General features: G+C 36.6%; 1 protein-coding gene across 3 annotated transcripts in view; it reads right to left on the bottom strand.

Moving 5' to 3' along the window:
* Positions 1-19,559, bottom strand: part of LOC122572986 (carbonic anhydrase-related protein 10) — a 228,753-nt gene extending 209,194 nt beyond the window's left edge. For all 3 annotated transcript variants that reach the window (XM_043738787.1, XM_043738788.1, XM_043738789.1), the window contains exon 1: positions 18,342-19,559. In XM_043738787.1, the coding sequence (XP_043594722.1) occupies positions 18,342-18,396 (55 nt within the window). In that variant the 5' untranslated portion in view covers positions 18,397-19,559. The remainder of the gene's footprint in view (positions 1-18,341) is intronic.
* Positions 19,560-20,615: the final 1,056 nt, after the last annotated feature.

The raw sequence follows: 20,615 nt of genomic DNA, 5'->3' as shown, positions 1-20,615 counted from the left end.
AAAATAAAAAAAAATGAATGTCTTTCTATAGCTAATATTCCATTTATCTAACCATCCTCGTTCTACTTACGAATGAAAATGATCAACATCCTTCAAATCTTAACGCGCTGTGTCTTTTTAGAAGAAGGAAAAGGATGTGTTTCTAATGAGCAATATCTTACTTGTCTGGACAGATACGGTACTTATCCCACTTACTGCAATGCCTAGCCTTTGCCATAAAATACAAATAAGATCTAAATCTCTGTTCCACACAGACCTTATTTATTATCGTTTTACAGATTTAAATATGCTTTATGACAATTACCGAGCCGATAATTCACAGATATAAGCAAATTTCATTTTAATTTCTCTCTTAATCTTCGCACGCTAGATTTTACGCCCGAATTTCAATACATAATACTGTACTTTAACAAAGTTAATAACTAAACGATAAATTCACCCGTAGTTTCATCGTGTAATATTCTTCGCCATTTTCAAAAATTATAAACATACACCTCATCTCACATACATCAAACACCCAACGTAACAAGCCTTTAATTTCAGCTTCTTCGAGTCAACAATTTCTCATCGTTTAAGATTCTTTCTAAACTTCGTTTAAATATATTCCCCTAGGCAAAGTTACCCCCTCGATCTGCCATCAATCAAGCATTCCTCATCGAATAAAACTCACCCTTATTTACGCCCTCCGAGTTCACGTTCTTAAAACACGTATAAACCTAAACACACACTATCGTCGTTAAATTACTGCTAAGTGTAGCTAGTTCCTCGACGTTAATCGCCACGACAATGCTTGTGTAAACTAGACCAAGGGGCACGTATCAAGGGGGTTGAATTGAATGGACGAGTAAGAGGAAGAAGTAGAAAGAACCCATGCTTTTTCCACAGGTACGTGCACAACTGCCCCAAGGAATTCAGTTAATCGTTTCGAACGCGAGGAATCTCGGGAGAAACGACGTGTACTTGGTGTCCGGGAAACGAGGAACGATATAGACAATCTGTGGCAGGCAAGTGACTTTCCCTTCGTCAATTCCTGTAATTTAATGAATCTTCAAGAAACCCTCGCCACTCGAACACTCTTTCAACTCGATGGAATTTAGATCGAGGGGGGACCAAGTTCGAAGATTCGTTCATCTCGAAAGGAATTTGGAAAGTTTAATTATTTTAAACCGGTGCCTGGGAAGGGCTGGAAATTATTTTTAAACAGGTTCCGGCTGATCCTGTAGGAAACAAGATTTGAAATGCTTTGAAAAATATTAAAAGATTGCGGATATATATCTTAGTTAAATAATAATAGGTTGGTAGTTTGAATATACCTAAACCCCGTAGAACTATATTCAGAAACGACTTACTGCTCCAATTAAGAAATTAGTACTTCGAATATCGATAAAGTCCGATTATCGTCTTAGTTGCAACACGATTAATCATTGATATTCTCCTTAGCGATCATAACAGTACTTTATTTGAAGAACCGTTCCCCATTTTAAAATAATTAGTGACCTTTACCTTTGTGATGCAGTTATTACGATAAGGAAATGGTCGTTCAGAATTCAAGGATAATCTAAAAAGATTCTAAATTAATGGTGGAATTGAATTAATATGTAATGTTTTAAATTTATTTGTGTATCTTCGATAAAATATTTCAAGCAGAACATTTTTCAACCAATTACGGAATTACATTTGCATAGAAAATTTGTATTTAATTAGATAAAATGAAGCACCGGGAGAGTATTACAGCTTTTCCATGCAACTGTAAACGGCTAGTCGTAGGAACTCTCCCTTAGACGATAAATTAGAGAAATTTTTAGTTATGTCGTCTATCATTTATTCGAAACGACTGGTTTCGAACGTTCCGTGGTCAAAACTACAGGGCCATGACTATTATTAACAACAACAGCAAAATGCGAAACCAGGCGCAACGATGATAGCGAAACGAAGATGAACAACAAGGCTGCATACGAACTTTAACCGCAAATTGCAACCACAATACAGGTCGTTATAGCGTGACAGGAAATTAATGCTATAGCAAAACGCGGTGTCACTTGCATTATAATTCACGACAACATACTTTTCCCATCTTCTTCGTAATTTCATCGGCCTTGCCAATAGGATTTTTACCAGCTCAGAACGCAATTTCGCTATTTCCGTTCTACAGGAAATTCTAATAAGGAAGATGTACAGGATATTCTGGATAGAATATAGGAACGACAGGTTGGAAAATATTTTAGGTATTAATATTAGAAAGGGAAGGTTTCAGGGGATAAATTATAGTTATGACTGTTTTTATGAAATAATTTGGTAAAAATATGATATAAAGTTACGAAACAGATGTAATAAAAATATAAAATATGCTTTTCGATGGTATTGAAAGTAAAAATAATAATTCAAATTAATTTTTCTATTTGATACTATGCTAATAGCGAGTATAAAATCATAACCTTAGTAGAGTTGTCCTTTTATCCTTATTTTAATTATATCTTCTTGTTTCCAATATCAACGAGAATGACATGAAATTCAAGTGTTAATTATATCGTATAGAAATTCGTTATGAAGAGATATTCTTTATATTTGAATAAATATCACATTCTTTAGATAAATCAATTTTGCGAGGATTCAACATTTTCAAAATCTGGAAGCAACCACGAAGGAACACTGGAAAATCTGATCACGTCAACAATGATAATTAGCCACCGTATAAAACATCAATGACCAATCAATCTCACTAGAGAAACCCATTGCTATTGAATCAACAAACCTTTACCAGCGCGAAACATTACACGATTCGCTCCCTCTGATAGACACACACAATACGATTACGCTCCTAATTAGCACGTTGTTCTCGCGTTTCAACCATACCAAACGCTCAAACACTCGACTATATGCACGATACTTCGCAATAAGCCTCTTCTCTGCATCCTGATATTTTCCAGCTCGGCTTAATGCATTTTTCACCCCTTTTCACTCTCACTCTCTCTCTCTTTCTCTTGGAAATTCTCCGTTCTCACGCGTATCGGTTCTTAACGAGAGCCGTAGCTTCTAAAATATGCGTGAAAACAATCATATGGTAAATAAAAATGTTTGGCAAATATTACTATTGATTTTCATACGGGAGGCAATGAAAAGCTTGTGGACGGATGGAATAAAGGACAAGTTAACCGGGTAGTTCAAAATTAATGGAGAAGATTATTTGGACGATTATCATTGGAACACACACTAGTCTGAGAATAACTCAAAGTTCAGCCGAAAAATATGATTAAGTTAGCCCAGTTGGTATCAAACGGAGAATGTCTATTTTAATTACCGACGTCATTTTCCACTATGCAGAAATAACAACTATTAAAAATCCAAATCCTCAATTCCGAAATTCGAACAGAAGTCCTCCAAAATAGCGTACTGTAGCGCAATTTTAATATTAATTTTAACTAGGGTAATTGATATTAGGGGCAATTAGTGTATTATAACGTCGTGTAAAGTTTAATAGTTTTATTAAACTGACTATTTTAATAGTTGTGTCAGTTATCTTAGAATAATCATACATAATCCATTACCCTAAACGAACAGACAAGACATCAGGAAAAAAGGAAAAACGAAGGAAAATTTGCACCGCGTTTAAACGATCGTCGAGCTGGCTTATAATGCTCGAGTGCGTCTCTAAATAACACGATGCGTCGAAAAAAGATGGCGGACGGTATTTGTTATCGCATCGCTCCTCGCCTCGATCCTGAAAAACCTTCTTCGTCCCCAGGGGAGCTCGATGTTGCAGCGGTTCCATGTCCCGCGGCACGTTCCGTCGCGATAATCTCGCTTTTTTCGCGGCTGGAAAAACCGAGCTCGCGACCGAAGCGCCGTGCGCGCATTTTGAGCTCGTTAAATCGCGACTCGCAAGTGGGACAAACATGTCTATGCTGGAATACTATAGATTGTTATGGCAATTTAGGCAATTTTTTCGCCTGAATTATTAGGGTGGACCGAGTAAAGGAAAGACGACAGGTGAGATTTCATTTTTGTGGTTCAAGCATTTGTTTAGTTTAAATTAACGAACCTGTTTGTAATTATTAAAAATTATTGACGAATATTAATTAATTTTGATAAGGAATATCGTGATCGTATTGTAGAAGGTACAATGGACGATTTGTAATTGTAAACCGATATTAAACATTAAATATTAGCAGTAAATTTTTGGAAAATTTTAATATTCCATTTTTAGTGATTTCGTGTGTCAATTTATGCAAAAGAAGGTACATAGTTGTATCGAGTAAGTATAGTTCTAAACTGCCTAAATAGAAATAGTAGAGTAAAATGACACAAATTTTTCTACCTTCGTTTGGACCAAGTTGAACTTCATGTAGTTGCTACAATTATCATGTATGGTGGTGTGTGTACTTCTGGTTCGCTTATGGAATATGATATGCTTGCGATACGATACTCGTACAATACTATACAATAGTATACAGAGCAAGGTATCTAACTCGACGACAATAAATAAATTCCTCATAAACAAATTATTTTATGAGAAAATGTTCTAAATAAAAGCTGAATAGATTCAAGAGGAACTTAATTTGATGTTATTCGTTTCTCTTTGTAGATGGACGTACAAGAGACATACAATGACAGTACAATCAAATTTCTCTTTCAACATAGAATCATATATTTTTCAATGTATTTATGCAGAATGCATAATCTGCAACAAAGCAATAATCTTGCTTAATAGAGATGTAAAGGTCCAATTATCGTTACCTATTTTCAAGCATGAAAGGTTCAGTTCCTTTTGTCGCTACATAATTGGTTTCTATAACATTGCGTATTATATAATTGCGTACACTAGACAAGTAAATGGATTAATTAACCCTGCAATTAGTTATTAACGATTAATAACATTAATTTGATAATACTGCGATAATTCATAGCCGTGGGATCTGCAGTCGAAATCGTAATTTCTAATTCAGGGGACATTGTACGATGAAAATACCGATTTAGATAATGCTTCTACCACGTAATTTGGTTTCAAATTAAATTGTGCACACAGTAGTCAGCATTAACATTATTAACGGCAGTACAAGAGATACTTGTTCATACGGACCGATTTAATGCAATTTTAGATCGCGATTACGTTCTAGCTTTGTGCTTACACCTCGGGCGCCGCGTCGTATCGATAATTCTAGGACAGCCATTTTGATGTAAATAAACCACAGAAATAGTAACAGTAGTGCGAATAATTTGGAAGTATATGAATTTTAGCATTTTTTTTTTTTATATTTTAAACAAACAACTCTTTTCTCCCTTTTTTATCTCTAGATAAATTAGTATTTTGCTCGTTGATGTAGAATGATAACTGTTCGTGATATCTGATACAGGTATAAGTTGAAGTGGTAACTGGTTAATTAAAGTTTCATCGAGATGAATAGATAATAGAGAAGTTAATATAGTACGAGCAGCGGGTATTAAAATATATTTATAAATTAATTTATAAAATCCTTGATGTATTAGTAATTCGCTGCGGTAATCCTACGCTCCAGTAATTTGCTTGCATTTGAATTAAAAATTTCCATTACGTTACATTACTAAATCTAATCTATATAAAAGGCCAGAATAAAAGGTTCCACTATAGGAACAGAAATTACCAATGAGTTATTAAACGTAAATTGCGTAGATTTATAAGAGGAAATATTGTAAAAATTGTATGAAATTCGTAAAAAAAAAAGTAAAATGTAGTAACAAGTCTGACATAATAGCAGTAAAAAAATAAAAATCATGTTGAAACACCGGTCATTCAGTTTTAAAAAGAAATAAATAAAATAGAATGCGTGAAACATAATACATATTAAACACAATAAAATACACAATGATCCATTTATACAATATACATTTTAGTTGTTTAAATAGCGTAATTTAATACATCATATCACATATAATATCAAAAATATCAATTAACGTACCAATATCCAATGAAAGGAAACCTAGCAATACACAAATATTCACACATATATACTGTTAATAATTTACTAATTCAATATTACCATCGGCACAAATAAAACCAATTACGTGCAATAATTAAGATAATTTAACTACCATCTCCAGGCTTAACGAACGGGCAAATCTTCCTTTTTCACGTGTTCTAATCGTTTTTCGCTTGTTCAATATTTCTTGTACTGAACATTTTGCCCGTCGTTGAATTCGCCGTTTCGAATCTCATCGCGTTAAATTACGAATGAGAAAGCCCGTCCAACTCCATTTGGTCGGCAGCGTTGCATATTGCACACAACAGCATATTACATGCCGAGCATTACAGCGAAGGTGTCTCGTAGTTGAAAAGAATTCGTTCTGAAGCCCCGTTGCTTATGAAACCCCCGCAGTCGGGGGAGATTTCCCTCATTTCCGTTTCTTCTGCTTCGTAATTCTGTCTTGAATTAAAGTTGACCTGTGAATTCGACTCTTCCGTATCCCTTAAACCTGTCCCTTGCAATTATTTCCGAGCGTTTTCAATGGTACACGTAATCCTTGTTATAGAATTAATAGAATGATCACTTAGCCAATTGTTTTCATCGATAAAAGTTACATTTTCTAATATATTCGATGGCATTTATTTTAATTTCAACATCATAATTTCATGTTAGATCATTTTAATTCGTTATAGTTTGTTTATCACCTAAATGGAGATTTTAATACAATCCGTTTCCGTATCTTCATCTTCTTAAATCTATTCATCAAAAGATATCCGAACTTGCTGCTCTTTACGTTCGTGCAATTAAGTATACGATTAACCTGGATCGTCGTATGCACAGCAATTTGCTTTCAGTATTAAATAAATTTATTTCCTGGAAGCTTGTTAGTCCTCCTTAAGAAAATTATATCTTGCGTCTGTGATATAGGTTTTGTGTTTCTTGTGTATGTTTTTTATTAAATACTAAATAACCTCATTATCTAAAAACACCATGCATTAAGACCCTATAACAAAGTTACATCTTTGACAACTAGATTTACAAAATTCTTAAATGATCGTAGCAATCATGCAATCACGTTAGAGAACTAGGTATTTTTGTTAGGCGCATTTTTATCTGATTGAATCATAAATCATCTCTCATTCGTCGAGCAATATACAATACAATCATGACGTTATATAAAATAATGAAATAAGAATGTCACACATGTGGAATTGATAACGTACGATCGATCCGGCTAATCGCGTAACAGACTCGACTGCTTGCAACTTGACAGTCTGTCACGGAAACGTCTGCAGACCGACGCGACGTGGCAGCGGCGCGTTTCCGCCTGGCGAGCTATAAGCGTGGCCATCCGCGCGGAAACGCACGCGAAACACGGGATACGTTCGTTGGGTATCGTATGTGCGCCACGATGAGTATTTCATACGAGAAACGCGGTGTAAGACGACGAGGACAACGAGCCACCCATGCACAAATACAGATGCATCCAACCAGTTTCCTCTACGTCGAACGAGAGGGCTGAAATTTTACTTGCTTCTATTATCGTCGCGTGTTTGCAGTGAAATGACGAATCGATGAACGTTAACTTATTCGTTTATAGCGAATGAAGTTTTATGGCAAATTAATTTATGAGAAATTTCATGGAAAAGTTTCAAGTGTCAGGATTTAAAATTGGAGGTATTTAAGTTGATGATGCCACGGGCCTCTTTATCTCGTGTTTGTTCAATAAACGATACAGTTAGTATAAGAAGGAAAAACTAAGTGAACACAAATTCACCATACACACAGTATGTGATAAATCTTCTTCAGCTGTAGCATCGTTCTGAATGGAATCACTTCGGTTCGGTCAAATAAAAAATACAGGCGCGCACAAATACCTACTCTTCGATAACTTATGCACCCTCGAAGTACCATTTTGCAGAGTCCATATTTGGAGAGACCTTTCAAAAATAAAATCCCTCTTGCCTATTGATTCATTCGTGACATCTCCAGGTGAAAACATCGATGCTAAAATCGGTTCTCGACTACCATTGACAAGAACAGGACGTCCGGAAAGTCTTATTTCTAGACTTTGCACGTTTATATCTTGAACCGCCAAGTTACTTACGAGTTTCCGCCACGCTAACCACGCAAAACTAATAGAGTCAGGATCGAAAAAGTTTCTCTTTACCTTGCAACTAGTTTATCAAGTATAAAAACAGAGTCAAAGCCAGAGACAAAATGAATAGAAAATTTTTATCGATTATAAGCTCTTCAATAACATTTTTCTTTTTTTGAATAATACATGTAAATCGGGTTTCAATGAGCTGTAATATAAAGTGATTAGATTTGAACAAAAAGAGATAAGCAACTAATCGTACAGTATAAAAAAAGATCGCATTAATCGAAAAATCCAAATTTCTCTGTTTAATCGTTTCAATGATCCGCCATCAACAGCCATTATCGTCATAATCAATGATCTTCATCGAAAGTCTACGCCAATCTCTACGCGTCACGAAGGCCTGAGAATGGCAACGCGGTACCTCGAGTGTCCTCGAGTGGCTTGCGAGGCCCTCAAACCGGAAGAAGAACGCTGATGCAACTGCTATTTATCTCGAGCTAGACCTCGAACATTATCATTTCAAATTGGTAAGCCCGGTCGATCCTGCGCGAGGCAGTTTCGAGCCGCGAAGAAAACTCGAGAAAATAATCTCAACATCCTTCCGTCAGGATGATAAACTCCTCGTCGAAAGTGTGAGTGGACTTTTGTTTCATGGTATTTCATTCTCTTCTTACATTCGCGTGTCTCGTATCATCGAATAGAAGAAAGAAAAGGTACGTCTTTTAAAGACGAACTTTCTAATGCAATTACGTTCGTTATTGCTCCAATTAATCTTCAACTTTTATTTTAACATATTTCTTATCAACGACATGAGTAAGTAACACGTTAATAAGTAAATCATTTTTTTAGAGTGTGATAAATAATCTCGCAAGAAATTTGGGTACAACATTGTCATCCAAGATGAAATATATTTCTGCACTATGTATTCTTTAAGTTCACTGCTAATATTTAACTTGTAGAAAGTAGATTATGAATGATCAGGTATAATTAAAATGATACGCTGATATTTCACAAATTATACTTTCAAACGATAAAAAACAATTCACCGCAATAATATTACACGTTAAGGATCAAACGCTGAAAGATATAGAATAAAATGTAATGGAATAACATTCTGAACGCAAAATAATAACCTAAAACGCGAATCGTTTCAGAAGCTACAGAACAAGCTAAATACAAACCATCCTCCCACATGCTTCGATATTCCATCTATTTCTCCGTGGAAGTTTCGCAAGAAACTCCACTTCCGTATTCATTCGCGAACTTTTGACCCATCAGCCTGGTTCGAACTTGGAAAGAACCTTCAGACGTCTTTGCGTAGAAGCAATTAACGTGGTCGAAGGGATATAGTTGTTTCGAAACGGGTGAATAATTCAGAAGGAGGGCGGAAAAAAGGGGCGGAATCGCGCACGAACAGGGCGTAGGACGCCTCTGACGACGCCGAGCACCGCGACGCGCCGTCAATCACGTTGATTGACGCTTCGAGCCGACGGCGAATAACAATTTGCTCGAAATAACTGACAACCGTACTCGTCGGGCCACGGCCGATAATGAATCAGGACAAACACTCTGCCAACTATCGCTTTCATCCTCTTTTTCACCTTCGCTAACGATCTTTTACCTTGTCATATTCCAATAGTTTTACAGCACCGATTATGAATGTTTTCTTTGTCTTTCCTGTTGCTTTGTTTGCTACATCGAAGATTAATTTGTCTTTGCGTATTGGAGAGAGGATTGACAGTGACGAAGATACTTTAATTGTTTAATGAAGTGATTAATTTTAGGTGAAGAGGTAACAACATTCAATTTGACGAAAATAATATTTTTAGTAGATAGTTAAAATAAAGTCGTTTAAGACAGGATATTAAACGAATAATAAATTTCTCCAAATTTTTCTTAAATTTATAAATCTAGGATTCCTCATTATATGGAAAGTACTAAGTGTACCAGGAATATTAATTTCAATTTGTTCCAAAAATCCCAAATTTCCAAACTCTACAAACTCTAAGCGTAAAATATCAACAAACAGTCTAAAACTTCCTAAAACAAAATCATATAAAGTCTTATCACGTCCCTTTCTATTTTCCTATTATGAGTTCTTCTACAAAATACCAGCTGAGAATTTAGTTAATTAAATCGACTATCCAAAGAACAAAGACATCAAGCAAAGTACTAATAATCCCGACACGACACGTATATTCGAAATATTTAGACTAGTCAGTTCAAGCCCGCCTCGAGTCTGGTTTTATCGAGGTTCTCGCATAATTATGAGCTGGTTGCTGTCAATAACGACGATAACAGTCGACGAGGTTCAATCGAGATGGCACGTTTATGCGATAATGTGAACGATTAGATGCAGGCTGAAGCTGTTCCGAAGCTACCTACATCCAGATTGAAAATTACGAGACTTCTCTAAGCTATTATCTCGATCTTACGACTCATTTGTGTCGTGCCGCGAGAATCAGAGACGTTCCAAATTTTCATATCGAAATTCTTGCTACTTCTTTCTGGAAAGTTAATGAGAGGAATCCAGACATAATTTATATATGTAGTGCACTAGGACTATTTTCAGCGATAATCGATCTCAAAAAGAGGACGCAGATATTTTTATCATTGACCGACATGGTTTGGACATGTCGAAAAAGAAGGGAGTACGTCTTTCGCGTAGTACACAAATTGTACTTTGTTCCACATACGTTGGCGAACTTTCCATTTACACACAGTACAAGGACTCTACTCAGCTAACTACCTCGAGTAACATCACCAAACAGATAAATAAATAACAACTAAGTAATAAATAATTATTGCCAAACCCTGACCTGGGAATGGTTGCAGAACCAGTATTCAGAACAAAGAAAAGGAAGAATATTGTAACGAACGAAATTCTCGAATGCGTCCCTCGTTCACGTAGATTACGTGGGAGCAAAATCGCGAGACAAAGCTATTACGCTGCAGACGGCGCATCGTTCGGTTGTTTGTTTGATTGCGTTTCAATGTATAACGCTGACACGCGTTTCCTTTCACCGAAAAGGACGACGAAGGCGAATGAGGGACTCCAGCCACGTTTCCGTACTCCGGTTTTAACTTCCAAGTAGCCAGAAGCAGGGCTCGAGTTTAACGTAACAATAGTAGTTTCAACTTCACTTCTATTATACTTGCTCTTTTACATAATGGAGACATAAGGCAGTTTCACATAATTGTGGGTATTTTGACATTGTTATAGAGCGACTAATTAGTCGCAAACGTCTACACGTTAATCAATTAGATTCAAAAATATCATTGGTTTGTTCTTTTTTAAAATAGGAACATGAAGTATCTTTATCTTTGATATTGTTATATAACGATTAAGTCCAAAGATAATTGAACTTCGCGTCATGTCTAAGCGAATTACGTCTACGCCTGGACAAAATGTCGTCGTAAAGATCTCTGTTGCTGATCGCTGTTTTCTGAGACAAAGTGCAACATTCTAAATCGGGAACGTAATCGTCGAAGTTATTTCGTTGAGCGTTAAAATAATTGGAGAATTTCCAGAGGTCGCTTGAAAGTAACGAAAGATCATTAAAGTCGAAGATCACTTAAAGACCACAAGAGTTCATCGATACCGTATTACTAAAATTGAAGATCAATTATAGGTCATAAATTGTGAAGTTAAACTTGAAAAAATTAGATCAAAGTCGTAGATCATAAAAATTTCGTCACTGTTATAATCACTTCAATTATAATCGATGTAGCGTGATTGATACTAAAAATATTTTAAAGAAGATACTTCAAATAAAAATAAATACCGAAAGAACTTCTACTTGCAAAATCATCCGACACTTTCTGAGTATAGTACAACGTAATTGCGCAACAATTTTCAAAGAAATTATGTGGCACAAAAAGAATTTTCAAGCCATTTGTATAACATTTTTGACGACAATTATCGTCGCTATGGTTAAAAGTTCTAAAATGTGCGTGGAAAGTCAGTGACAGTTAATCTCCGCTAGATTAACGTCTGATTCCGCATAATGTATTAACGGGACAGGCGCAAGCAAGTGAAATGGAAGAACGTAATCACATTAACGGGGAAGTTAGTGTCGGTTTAGGTGGCATGAAAAGTGGTAAAAGATTACAGATAGCGCTCTCTAAGTATCCGTATGCTGTACACCGCTGAGGGACCTTTACTTTTTTAAATGCAAATACTACATCCTAAATATTAATGTGCTTAGCGTAACGCTTTTGAAACGACCGTGTCCTCACCATGGAAAATCGCCAGCATTTTTTATACGACAGCTCTCTTTAAATTACTAAAATTCGCTGGAAACTGCATTTTGCTGTGCGACTCACTGATGGTTATAGCCATTTTATGTATCTTATCATATTCATGATTTAATTCCATTTAAACCTATGTAACGACGATAATTCCGACAATAATATGAAATTGAAAAGTCTAGAAACGTAGACGTGAAATAACGAAATCTTCTTTCTACAGATAAAATTGCGCTCTGATCGAAAACGTTTGGCTTACTTATTGAGATAGAAAAATAGTTGATTCGATGCAAGTACAAAGACAAAAAGGAGGAAAAAGTGGAACAAAGAAAAGAGGAACGGTATTAATTTCTTCGAGAAAAATTCCCGAATAAACAATTATGTTCGATTCGAAAAGCTCGTGGACGATTAAAGTCCTGTTGAATCTTTGAGGGGTTCGAACGAAAGAGGAAATGGGCGTACGCTCGGCTCGATGCCGGGGAATAGAGAAAAATTTACTTCCTCATTTCGACCGAATATACGATACAGTTTTAGAGCTCCCTATAAATATTTGCTTGACATATTTGAAAACGCGGTAATGGCCGCAATATTTCGGTAAATTTCGCTGGCAAATATTCGCAGTTCGGTTGGCAACCGGGTCGATCAACCGGGATTAATAAAAGTAAATCTGAAGATTATCGTGCACCAGCGTCTCATCCTATGCCTAGATTGATTTCTGTCGCGGTTACCTGTTCGTCTATCTCTTTTCGTTTCACCTGCTCGAGGTTCACACGATAAATGAACCGGCGCTTTTAACTAACATCTCACTATGCCGGATACGCGCTACATTTGAAAAAAATAAATCGCCGAGGTTTGGAAAGAATAAATTACCTTATTGGGTATTATTACGGATTAATCGAGAAACTTTTAAGATAAATATTTTCATAAGATAAAATGAACCGAATGGTAGAAGTTCCAGCTTTAATGTTTTTAATGGTAGAATCATAATTTTATAATGATTCGTAAAGAACTGAAACTTGGAATAAAAGATACACTCGGTATATACATATAGATGTTTATCATAAACCTGTAGGTTCTTTTTTCAGGAAGTTAGTCGATTATATAATAAAATAAAGTAAGATTGTGTTATGGAAATAAACTGTGTCTGCTTGTCAGAATGGATATGTTTCGCAAAATGTATAAAGGCCAACTTACTGGTAAACCGATATTTTTGAAAAGAACGAGCCAACGAGCTTTTGAATGAAATAAATTACATTGTTCGGTACAGTATATAATAATTAGATAATAAATTGAAAATAGAATTATATTCTAGAGATAAAATATGTCTGTTTGTCAGAATGAATATCTATCACAAATATTTCAGAGTTGTAATCAAAATGGTATAAAATGTCAGATGTATAAATATTCCACAGATGTTATACATTTATATGTACATATACATGTATCTCCAAAAAATTTATATATGTACATTAAATATCATATGTAATTTAGATATGTATATTAGATATCATATATTTGATGTTTATATGCTCGAAGTATAATATTTTTACACGTAAAGCAGAGAAAAAGAATAAATGAAATAAAGTAGTACAAGACAGAACTTGATCAGCCACCTCGGATAACTACAAACACATCGATTTGATTTATCTTGCGACACTACGACACACCCTATACAAAATATTACCAACACATGAGCCAATATACCAACAACGTTTCTAACGTTGCGAACGTGCTAATCCTACGATTATTTCAAGCAACCGTACGATCCTCAAATGACACGGCGATTTGTCCATCCGCTTGTAGCAGAGTCGTTTGGCTTTAAAGCCTGCATGTAAACGAATATAACTTAATTCCAAACAATAAACGTACCGTTTCTTCATGGAAACGATAGCAATAAAAGCTAGGGTTGAGAAACAGAGGGAGCGAACCGGTGAATTGCAGCGGTGAACACTCGAACGAGCAAATGAAATTAAACGGGTCGAGGCGAGTACATATTTCATTAGACGCGTAATCTTGTTTATTGCAAGGTACACTGGTAAGTAATTGAATGTAAACAGTGCAATTTTCCGGCGTTCGTTTGCTCGATTTCCCTAGAAAACCGATCGATCCATGCTAAACGAATCTTTCGCGCGTCGGAGTTCCGCGAAAAGGGAAGAAGAACGAGAGAAACGAGCACAAACCAGAAAAAAAAAATGAAAGAATTATCAGGAAAACGGAGAGAATAGCTGTGTACAAGCGGGCAGAAAAGCAGCTGGGAAAACGAACTCATAAAACGCCACGCATTTTCATTCATTCATTCCCCCGTTCTAAAGCGAATCGACATCGACTATTTCCCCTCTTGACAAAGATACAAGGCTAAAAGGGAGAAGAAGAATAGAGAGGGGAAAAAGGTACAAAACGGGCGAGGAAAAAAGGCAGGAACAACGCGTTTTGATTCACTTTCACGGCCTCGTACTCTTTCACCTTGCAGGATTTTTTTCTATTTTTATTTTTCTTTTTTTTATAGTCGACACGAAAATCCACCGTCCATCCATGCATATCGTTTTTTATTTCCCCCGACGAAAGCTCTGTTAATGCGCGCGTTAACACCCCACGATCCGCGGTGGCTTTTTTTACAATCCCCCTTTTCTTCGTCCATTGCTAGCTCGCCTTCCTCTCTCGCTTTCTCTCATTTTCTTTTCTATATCTCTTCTCTCTCTCTCTCTCTAGCTCCTCTTCTTTCCCTCACTGTTGTGTATCCGGCCGTTTCTCTCTGTCTCTCGCTCTGCGTAGATTACGAGGGCTGGCACGCCGTAAAATCTGCCGACACGTGTAAAAACGACACGCGTTAGCCCGCGGGGTTGTTCCCTGTTTTATTTTCCTTGCAACTATTTGCTGTAAACCGGCAACTCCGAAAAATCTCTTTGGGAACGGGCACACGGCTGCTTTAACGTCCACTCGACGACTTAACGTCCGTAATCTAGCTTCACTTAACTCTACCGTGACGTTCCGTAACCCGTCCTACCCCATCTACTTTAGGCTCGTTCCTGCGAGGATTAAGAATCCTCCCTCGCTCTTCGTCTTTTTCGCAGGATGAGACTCCGATGGTTTATGGATTTCCGCTTTCTATGCCCGTTGGGGATACATCGAGATACAGTCGACTATCAATTTCTTTTTCTTTTCCGGTTTTCGTGTTTGGTCGGACAATTAGAATATTTAATTACGTAGGAATTAATAGAGTTGATCATTCGAAAATTGGGGATAAAATCGAATTCTGAGGCGATTAAGATCACTGGTAATAAATTCTTGCGATGAAAATCGATTGGTATCACCTTGGGATTTATATTCAATCAAATTACACATTAACGTTAAACAATATTTTTCGATAGATTAGAAACTAATTTATCGTAAGGAAAAATAATAGTATCAGTGAAATAAAAATGTTATACACGACAAAGTTGAAAATTTGAAAGATATAAATAATAGAATCAGTAAAATAATATCCTTACAAAAAAAAAGGACAATTATTACAACACGGCAATTTAATTCGGAGGTAGAAGTTACGTCTAAAACCAAACATGATACAGTTAAAGCTAGGTTTTGTTCTTTAACAAGTTGACAATTAATTTAGAGTAACAAAGTAAAACAATATCAGTATTCATATTGGAAATTAAAATTCTTCCTTTCTTTTCGAAAGTTTGTTAAGTCGTCGCTACATAAATGGTACAAAGTTCGAATGTCCTCGAGCGTCAACAGCTCGAGGATTAACCGTATTCCACTCGTTTAAAACCAGATTAAAAGAGCTTCCTTTCTTTTTTCTCCGACTTTATTAACTAATTTAGAGCGAAGCGCGGAGGCAGGAAGAAAAAAAAAAGAATAGTTGGCAAAAAGTTTCGGTCAGGTGGTGGTTAGCTGCAAACTTGTCTGGCGCTTTACGACACTTCCGAGTTCGCGTTCCTTCGTCATACGGGACAAAAACGGCTCCTGTACGACCTCCTTCGAGGAAATCCACGTGAACAATCCTATCAACCTACAATGTACGCGTCAACGAACCCAACTCCTTTTGGGAGGATAAAAACAACTTCTACAATTGCTACATTCAGACAGTTCAATTCAACAGCACAGTTTTCTGACCGTTTTAAATCAAATCAAGACTGGTATAAAATGTTTACATAGAGATTTTCCCGATAAATCGCGATGCATGAAACGAACAAAACAGAGCAGCTATTTAGCTGTTTTTCAAAAAATTTTTCAGCACAATTTATCAGTGAGCGGTAGATATATAAATTGATTATATTTACAGCGGCGATGCAAAAGTTTCTGGTCAAATACATGTTCCGCTGACAGCGATATTTTCTACAAAGAATTTATACTATTATTATATAATAAGTATACGACAGTATTCATTTCAGTGTATTATTTTTGTATTAAATAAAGTGGTATTAGATATTCCTTTTAGATTATGGCGTGAAAAATCTATTTGGCCGAAAGTGTTTCCACACTGTATACTATTTGCTTCGACTATTATTTTGATTCTCATTCAATTTCTTTCGTGTATTATTTACGTTGATTTTATATATTATCATCTCCGGACGTTCATGCACATTCATATTTTTGTGAATATACTATCATCTACTATCTTCATCTACTATCTATTGTGAAGAGTAATTTGATTTGGATATTTTATACATCTTTATGAATTGTACATTTGCATCTTTGAAGTTTTGTCAATCGCATAAACAACCGTGGTATAATAATATGAATATGATTTCTCGTCTTCACACTCATTCATAATTTACTGGACGCTTGATAACAAGATTTAACTTTTAAAAGAAATACCTATCCAAATAAGTTCCTAATAGGATTGTAGAAATATCGTATAATTTGGGTTTGTTCTTTGTAATAAACAATTCATAACTGTCAATTTTAATTGGTATGTAAAACATTAATTTATCACTGTCCTAAATCTGCTAACGGTCTCTGTAAGGACTTATGAATAGCAGTGTACATATCATATAATATTACCATACAATACTCTGTAATACTATGTATATTATGTATATTATACTACATCGATTGTGCATTATATATGTAATGGCCAAACGCCATTCATTTGATACTATTATTAGTATGAATTTTCTGCACTCCGAAAATATTTTTCACACGATCACACGCCAACTTCAAAATATTTTTATGGTAGAATTTGTTGAAAAGTTTTCGTATGTAACTGTGTAAAAATGTTTTTCTCCAATTTTTATCAGTTAAAATAATATCGGAAACAATATTCACATTATTAACGTCTGCAGCATCAATGGAGCACAAAGGACTGAAAATAATAATCATTATTTATATGGAATGTTTTTGAAACCATGGTACAATCGAAGAAAGCTTCATTCCTCGTCTAACAGCAGGACGCGTACGTAACGTACTCGTATATATTTTCCAAAAAAATCATGTTCGGATATTCGTTAAATACAGGTGCACTTAATTAACCATAATCTGTTTGGTTAACCAATCTAGGTAGCAATCGTAAACTATAGTATCAGGATCAGACTTTGGTTTACAGTTTAAATTAACACGAAAAGATTCAACGTTGTAATGTTTTACCGATAAAAAGTTTTAGAAAATTTAAGTGTCACGAAAAAATTCATGCTCGATCAATTGAACAAGCCTAAAGAAATGTTACACTTTATCCTGAGAATAATCAAAATCGTGTTCGATTAACAAATAAGAGAGAAATAATCGAGCTAGTGAAGAATTTCACCACTCATTTCATCATCTTCATTAACTGGAACATCTGTGTGCATATCGACGGAACACGACGTTATTTTTAAAATACATGATCTTTTCGATGCAACTAAAATACACGTGTCTTTGATAAATATTCCAATTAATCTTCGTTGAAAACAGATCTTTACACGAAAACTTTTTATATTAAGTTTCCAATACACTGTTACACGAATCATCGCCCTTTTCTATTATATCACCAGATTTCAATAACATCCAGCGTTACCAGTCCCTTTCGTTGAAAGTCAGGGAAGCTCTTCTTACAAAGAAACGAGACAGAAGCTCACCGTTGACGATGACGATGACGCCCAGCAGGCAGAGCAGCAAGTGTCGCAGGCACATCTTCTTCCGTCGAGTAGAGATTACCGAAAAAAAGGGGGACACGCAAAAAAGGGATCCTCACTTGCTTCTGTCGGACATCGTTTTTCAATCTAGTTGATGGAAAAAGCCTCGTCTCCCTCTTTCTCGAACTGTCTCTGGCGATCAGTCGACCAGGGACAGGCGGACGTTCATCGCGATCCTGACACTTGTTATCATCTTGCACGAGAACTCCGTAGGAGTTCTAGATGTTCACGCCGTTACTATCCAAATGGAAAATATCAGCAATCAACTCGGATTGATTTCAACTTGATGATCGAGAGGAGAGTCAAAACGAACAATTACAGTTAATTAGAAAAAAAGACTATAAATCGTCATCGAATAGAACGAAGCTCCGACAGGAATTCGGACTTCTCTGGATGAAATCTCTCTCCTTTTCTGTCTCCTCTGTATGTTTCTAGCAACTGATATCCCCTTTTCTGATTTTCCCTCTGTTGGGACAACGACTCCTAGGCGGCTCTTTGTCTCTCAACACAGATATATAATATCTCTCTTCCTGCGGATCTTCGATCTGCTTGTTTGTTCTTGATGACGTCAGCTAACCACAAACTGTCCCGCGATCCTTTGCAAGCTTGCCGCAAGGAGCGAGGGATGAGAGACCGAATCGTCTCTCGAGACACACTGTTCCCGACTCAGGGACCTCTTAACGTAATTGCTTTCACCGTGTGCCGAATTTCTGCGGATCTTAACAGACAAAGCAACCAGTCTGGCCACGACTGTTTCTTCCTTTGCGCACCATCCGAAACGAAATCCTTTTGTATCACCAAGGAACCAGACCTCGTTCAACTTTCTTACACGAAACGCGACTCGACTCTTGCACTAAACTTTCATATATCGCAGTTCGATCTGTTGGCAATTTCCAGCCTGTTACATGTATCGAAGGTACTCGAATGATAAATAATGATATTTCTAAGCTCGACGTACGCACTCGTAGGAGCGACAAAGTCGAGAAGTGGCGCGTCAGAGGCCGAAAGCCACGAAACACGAACAAGAACGCCACGATAGATTTCCGGCCACGGCGAACTCGCGGCGCTTACTGAGTCTCTCGAGGCGCTCTTCGAGGGTGACGAGCACGTTTCTCACCCCCACCATCGGCAGCCAAGCCGCCACACGACGGGCCGCGCGGCGATCGGTCGCGCAAACGCACTACCAGCCCACGGTGGTTACGCGTGACTCGCCGTTCGACTCGCGAGCGTCGCGGCGCTTTTCAAGGAGCGAACTGACTGTGAGCAGCGGCTAAGGCGGCCGTCTGGTGGGGTGCAACAGAGAGAAAGTCGCGCACGTAAAGCGCAGACACACGTATGCACGCGCGCACGTAACAAGATCGCGTAACGCGAGCGTGTCAACGTGAGCGTGTCAGCGTGAGCGCGCGGGAATCCAACTTGCGGCACAAGTTATGACCTCAAAGGGATCGTTAACGAGCACCCGCCAAATTAGTATAACGGCCACTCGTCTCATCCTACGCTTTTCAAAAACATCGCAGGTCTCTTTTCACTTCTCCTTGTGTTTCTTGGAATTGGGATACTGTCGGTGGTACTATCGTTCGGTTATTTTGTCGCAGATTTTTGAAAAATGACTCTGTTCTGAAAAAATGATTCCGAAGGGTTGTTAAAAGTGAAAGAAATTTGGTTTCGTTAACACTAAAGATACTAGAGTGTCAAGTATATATTTTTGTTTTCTTTTAGACTATGGAGAATTGTCTGATATTAATTTAATCAATATCAATAATTTTAATACCAATAATCAATTTAATATTAATTTAATCAATTTAAGTAGATTAAATAGATTATAGTAATTTGGCGTTCACGAAATTTGATTTCTTTATCGCTGGAAATATCAGAGTTTTAAGTTTTTATGATTTTCATTAAAACCAACTGTTAAAATGAGTGAGAACTTCCATCTGTGCATTCGACATTAATATTAACGGTAAGATTGATATGCGATACTTGTGGCACGATACGAAGCACAAAGAGACTCTGCAAACTGAAATCTGCATGAAAATTTGCACAGTGTTCCCTTGACGCACTCGTACGCTTTCGATTTATGCATTATTCGTAGATGAAATTAAAACCATGTTACATCGAATACTAAAAAGGAAAGGAAACGTATCCAAATAAAATTCCAAGAGCAATATAAACCTACAATTTCTAATGTACTTAAAAGTTTTTCCTCGTAATAACTTT

The sequence above is a fragment of the Bombus pyrosoma genome, linkage group LG11, assembly GCF_014825855.1.
Source record: "Bombus pyrosoma isolate SC7728 linkage group LG11, ASM1482585v1, whole genome shotgun sequence".
Taxonomy (NCBI): Eukaryota; Metazoa; Arthropoda; class Insecta; order Hymenoptera; family Apidae; genus Bombus; species Bombus pyrosoma.
The sequence above is the reverse complement of the archived record's forward strand: the minus strand, read 5'-3'. Positions and strand labels throughout refer to the sequence as shown.